The sequence below is a fragment of the Penaeus chinensis genome, chromosome 3 (assembly GCF_019202785.1).
Source record: "Penaeus chinensis breed Huanghai No. 1 chromosome 3, ASM1920278v2, whole genome shotgun sequence".
NCBI classification, from domain to species: Eukaryota; Metazoa; Arthropoda; class Malacostraca; order Decapoda; family Penaeidae; genus Penaeus; species Penaeus chinensis.
Window position 1 is genome coordinate 33374020 of NC_061821.1, and position 5000 is coordinate 33379019.

Consider the following 5000-nt stretch of genomic DNA (forward strand, 5'->3'; position numbering starts at 1 on the left):
TTCATCGGGGGAGCGAACGAGGGGGAGTCAGAAAGGGGGGAGGGTACGAGCAGGAGTAAGAGTTCGGATAATAGTGATTTTATATATAGAGATAGGCTGATATATAGCTAGATGGATACAGATAAGTAGATAGATAAATAGATAGGCTATAAATAGACAGATAGCAAGTGAGAGAGAGAGAAAGAGAGAGAGAGAGAGAGAGAGAGAGAGAGAGAGAGAGAGAGAGAGAGAGAGAGAGAGAGAGAGAGAGAGAGAGAGAGAGAGAGAGAGAGAGAGAGAGCAAAATATAACAATCAAAGGAAGACTAAGGGGATAAACTAAAGAACAAAAAAAAGGACTCTAAGGACAAACAATCTCCCGTCTTTAAATACAACCCTAGGAGTGACTGAGAGAGAGAAAAAAACGTAGTAAAACCGTAGTACGCGCGTCTAACCTGACAACTATCGGCACAGCCGGGTTAAAAGCGTGCAGGGAAGGTAATGGTGGTAGGCCTGACAACAGGTACACTGCAATCATCGGGGATCTAGTGTTCTTAAGCCGCGTGCTGCTGCGTTGTAGGGAGGGATTCACAGACGTATGTCATTTCACCTTATTAGTATTTTCGGCGATCATAAAACGTGTATTACACCACAATGTTTCTGTGAGGGGGGATAATGTTATTTCTGTTCTTTTACCTTTGCTTACTGAAACATTTGTCCGCATATAGGAGTATCTATTGCAGTCCACCATTCTCTGTCTCTCTCCCGTCGCCCCTTCCCTCCCCATCTTTTCTCTTGGGAAAAAAAACGTGTTGTAATGTAACTCAATCCTTATTCCGCACTAAATCGTTTAGTATAAGGTGTTCAAAACTTGTTGCCACTTCTCTGAATATGGCTGAGAGGGTTATGAAACTACTTTCAACACGGCCTCATACCTCCATCAAGAACGTAAGCGTAAATAATAAAACGAGATCGGTAAACGCCAAGGAGGAAAAATGAGCAACTGAGACGGAATGACTAAATGCGATAGCGAGCAAAAATAAATTTCAAAAATAAAAAAGACGTTACTTAATGATCACGCATTTACTTAGAGAAGAATTACTCAGTAATATAAACAACTACGGAGAACGATCACAATGAAATATCGACTAAAGACCCTAATAATAGGGTAAAGGAAGGGACAGGAAGGGAGAAGAGGGAGTACCTGCGTACGTACTGGCGCCACTACGCGTAGTACAAGGTCAAGCGGACAATTATATGGCGGTTGTAAGGACCGAAACGCAAAAAGTTGCTGATGGAGGTGGGGGGCGAGGGGCAAGCACCGGGACAATGAGTGTTAAGAATAGGGTAGCTGGGGGTACGTGAAGCGAGACAAAAAGTGGAGAGAGAGAGAGAGAGAGAGAGAGAGAGAGAGAGAGAGAGAGAGAGAGAGAGAGAGAGAGAGAGAGAGAGAGAGAGAGAGAGAGAGAGAGAGAGAGAGAGAGAGGCGTGTGAGTTTGCTGTCTGAGAGGTGGAAGACCGAGAAAAAAAGAAGCTATAAAAGTAAAACAATAATAGAATAATAAATAAACTGATAAAGCCCTTATAAACATCTTTACAACATCGTGTAACGACAACTAGAGATTCACCTTAGAGATTACTACGGATAATACCAGTGAATGTTACAACCCGTAAAGATCGAGGGAAAACGCAGAAGAAAATGAAAGAAAACTCTAGATCTTGTTTTTAAATATTCCCTCACCATAACTTCTGATTTTGAAACAGATGAACACAATGGTGATCAGAGAGACTCAAAGAATACTGTTCTGTACTTACACAAGGACTCGTCACTCGGACCAGCAACCTCTGAGCGTACTCTCATGATTGGTGGATGGACTGTCCGGCTAGTTTGAAATTACAATTCTGTAACGGTTTTGATTTTAAAAGAATGCCTTGCCGACATGAAATTCCCTCCTGACATTCCTTTGTTACGATGAGCGTTACATGTATTATCCCGAAACTCGCCTGGTTCCGTGCTCTGCTATAGGGCATGAAAGAAACTAATAATTTATTTGGAGTTGAAACAGTTGGGACTTCTATTCCTGGCTGAAACAGTGTTTCCAGAAATGGAAATGTTAAGCTTCCCAGGCAAATCGTAAAAGTGCAAAGCAGTGATGTTATTGTCAGTGACTTTCCACCTGGCATGCTTCCTCTTACCTGATCAGGCTTTCCCAAATTGGATCAAGCATTAGCACAAGCTGTCGCCTGGAGGCACATGAGCTGTTGGAAAGGAGAACATATGAAAACAAAATTAAATATATATATATACATATATATAATATATAATATATATAATATACATATATACACACATATGCATACATACATATATATATGTATATGTATATATTCATATATATAATATACATATAATACATATATATCTGCACATACATACATACCTATATATATATATATATATATATATATATATATATATATATGTCTATATATACATATATATATATATACAAACACACACACACAATATATATATAATATATAATATAAAAACACACACACACATATATATACATATAAATACATACACATATATTTAATGAGCACTCAATAGGACGCAAAGATTCAAGTGAAGAATTGGACCACGAGTCCCATTCTGGACAAGCGCCACGTGTCCTAATTCAAGAGTAAATATAGTGCTACTGTGAGCCAAAGTCCTTTCACTTTCATGTATTTCATCGATCATCCTTGAATGAAATAAACTTTAGGTTTCGCTTGTTATATAGTGAATTCATCTTAGAGAAAAAGGGAAATGTTGTAATTTATTAATATTTCCCTGTATATATTAAATCAAATGCATCTAAGCATTGTGCATAATTATTAAATTCAAATGTAATATTCTTATTTTATTTCAAGTTAGATTTAGTATCAAGAATCCCGTGATGAATTCTTTTAAAACGCTTGGTATATAACTAACCAAGTATTCATGCTTTCCCTAAACATCGTGCAGCAGTACTGATTTCGCGAGTTTCATTACCATACTTGCACAAGCTCTAAAATTACCCATTTTCTTTTCAGCAATAACGGAACTCTTTACTTACAATATAACTATCTACCTCACTGTATGAATTGCATCTATTTTTCATAAACTCATCTTTATGAAACGTTTATTAGTTGAAACTATTGTATTCGGACGCCAAAATCACCTCAGCCAATTTCGACGCCATGTGGACGTTGTCGAGACCGCTTATTTGTACCCTCACACAGAGTGGCCTTCGGACAGAACTCATTAGCTTTATTTTTATCCACATTTCAAGCTACTCAAGAGTGTTTAGACCGGGATGGGTCTGTTCAATCATTTCTGAATACCAGTTCAGTCGCTGGTTATGAAAGAGATGATTGTAAAACTATCAAATAAAGCAAAGGCTTTATAAAATTCATCGCTTAACGCTTACAGTGTACCTTTTGGTGACATGCTGGCTTTTTGGCCATTCCGTTCTTCGTTGAATGTTCTCTAGCAGTGAGAGTTCACTTTCTTAAATCTTATGATGAAAATGAAGAGTAAGTTCTTTAATACAAATGGACGAACAAGTTAAACGTTCAGTGACACGAGCGTTGGATCGCTCAAATGGCAAGATTTGGCAGCGTGGGGGGTTAACCGACTGCCTTGATTTATTCATTGCATGAAGCTCAACAGTCAACATGAATATTGTTTACTTATATCTCTCCTATTTTACCCCTTTTTTAAAATTTGGGTGTCTCGATCATACATTTATAGTTAATGCCTGAATACGCTACAACGGTTCGTCACAGAATCGTGCTGAGTACAAAGGAGAGGAAATTTGTGATCACATTAAACCAAGCACTGAACATGCTTTATAATTCCGCGACGTCTAACTATAATTTATGAGACGGCTACCGATATCACCCACTCTCCGCTTCCTTCTCGTGAAGGAAACGGCGTGTTCCCTTTGAGACGTGGGATCACCTGAGAAACTAATGCGCAGGAATCTCAACATTGATTTAGTCATATTGAAAGTTGTTGATAGATGTTATATGGAACTAATATTGTAAATTTAACTGTTATAAATACATAAGGTAGAAGTAGAATAAAAATGCATATACTGTTGGCTGAAATCGGACGAAGTGTACCCCATGCAGCTTGAGTGCATGTCATATTCCAGTCTGACGTTTTCTTACCTTGTATGTCTTATTTTCATCCAGTATCGTCTGGATGGCACGGTCTCATTATTTTCTGGAAACTTCATCAGTGAGTCACTTTACAATATTTATATTTACACCGATACTGAAGATTTCTGAGTTAACAGCAAGACTCTTCACATATTCGTATGTATTTTTCTCGAAAAGGGTATCATGATGGAGGGCAATATGACAGGGTGTACTAAAAAGTACAAAATACGGCGCAGAAAGAATTTATCAAAATCTGAGTACATACCTAGAACTGTTGGAAGCTATTGTTTATACTTACAGTCGTTCTTTGCAACACTTGGCAATTGCTAGGAGCGCAATTATAATATAATTTCAATGTTATATAATACAGAAGGATGTATAAGTTATATAATCCAGCGACGAAACCGTTCAAAGCGCCCCTTTCTAAACCATACGCGGGTGCCGTACCGGAACCCATCGATCCTTTTCTCCTCGGAAAAGCCTTTGTTTATACACCATGCCTCTTTACTACAACATTCAGGGAAATTGGGAAGAAGCTAATCAACCAATCTCAAATGTAGTCAACCCTCATGAGACGAACGAGAGAAATAAATCTGCGTTGATGCAGAAGTGGCATCCGTTTTTCCCACGGCGGAGTACGCTGTTGCCACCCAGCGCCATTCACACGCGGACGGTCGCGCTGCCAACATGCCCACTACACGAAGCAGCGGACGAAGGAAGGCCCCTGAGGTCACAGAGGCCCCAGCACCCAAGAGAGGAAGGAAATCTGCCAAGTCCAAGAAAGCAGGTGAGGAATTTGAGAGCGAGAGTGCCAGTTTTATGAAGCTGATA

At 39.0% G+C, this 5000-nt stretch overlaps 1 protein-coding gene and 1 long non-coding RNA gene across 2 annotated transcripts in view; one reads left to right on the forward strand and one right to left on the reverse strand.

Moving 5' to 3' along the window:
• LOC125039625 overlaps positions 1–4662 on the reverse strand; it is a 22164-nt gene extending 17502 nt beyond the window's left edge. The window contains exons 1-2 of the long non-coding RNA XR_007116130.1: positions 4468–4662; positions 2175–2237 (exon numbers count right to left, since the gene is read on the reverse strand). This is a non-coding gene — a long non-coding RNA (uncharacterized LOC125039625). The remainder of the gene's footprint in view (positions 1–2174; positions 2238–4467) is intronic.
• Positions 4663–4798: 136 nt separating this feature from the next.
• Positions 4799–5000, forward strand: part of LOC125039618 (neurofilament medium polypeptide-like) — a 9785-nt gene continuing 9583 nt past the window's right edge. The window contains exon 1 of the mRNA XM_047633769.1: positions 4799–4956. Coding sequence (XP_047489725.1) covers positions 4857–4956 — 100 coding nt within the window. The 5' untranslated portion in view covers positions 4799–4856. The remainder of the gene's footprint in view (positions 4957–5000) is intronic.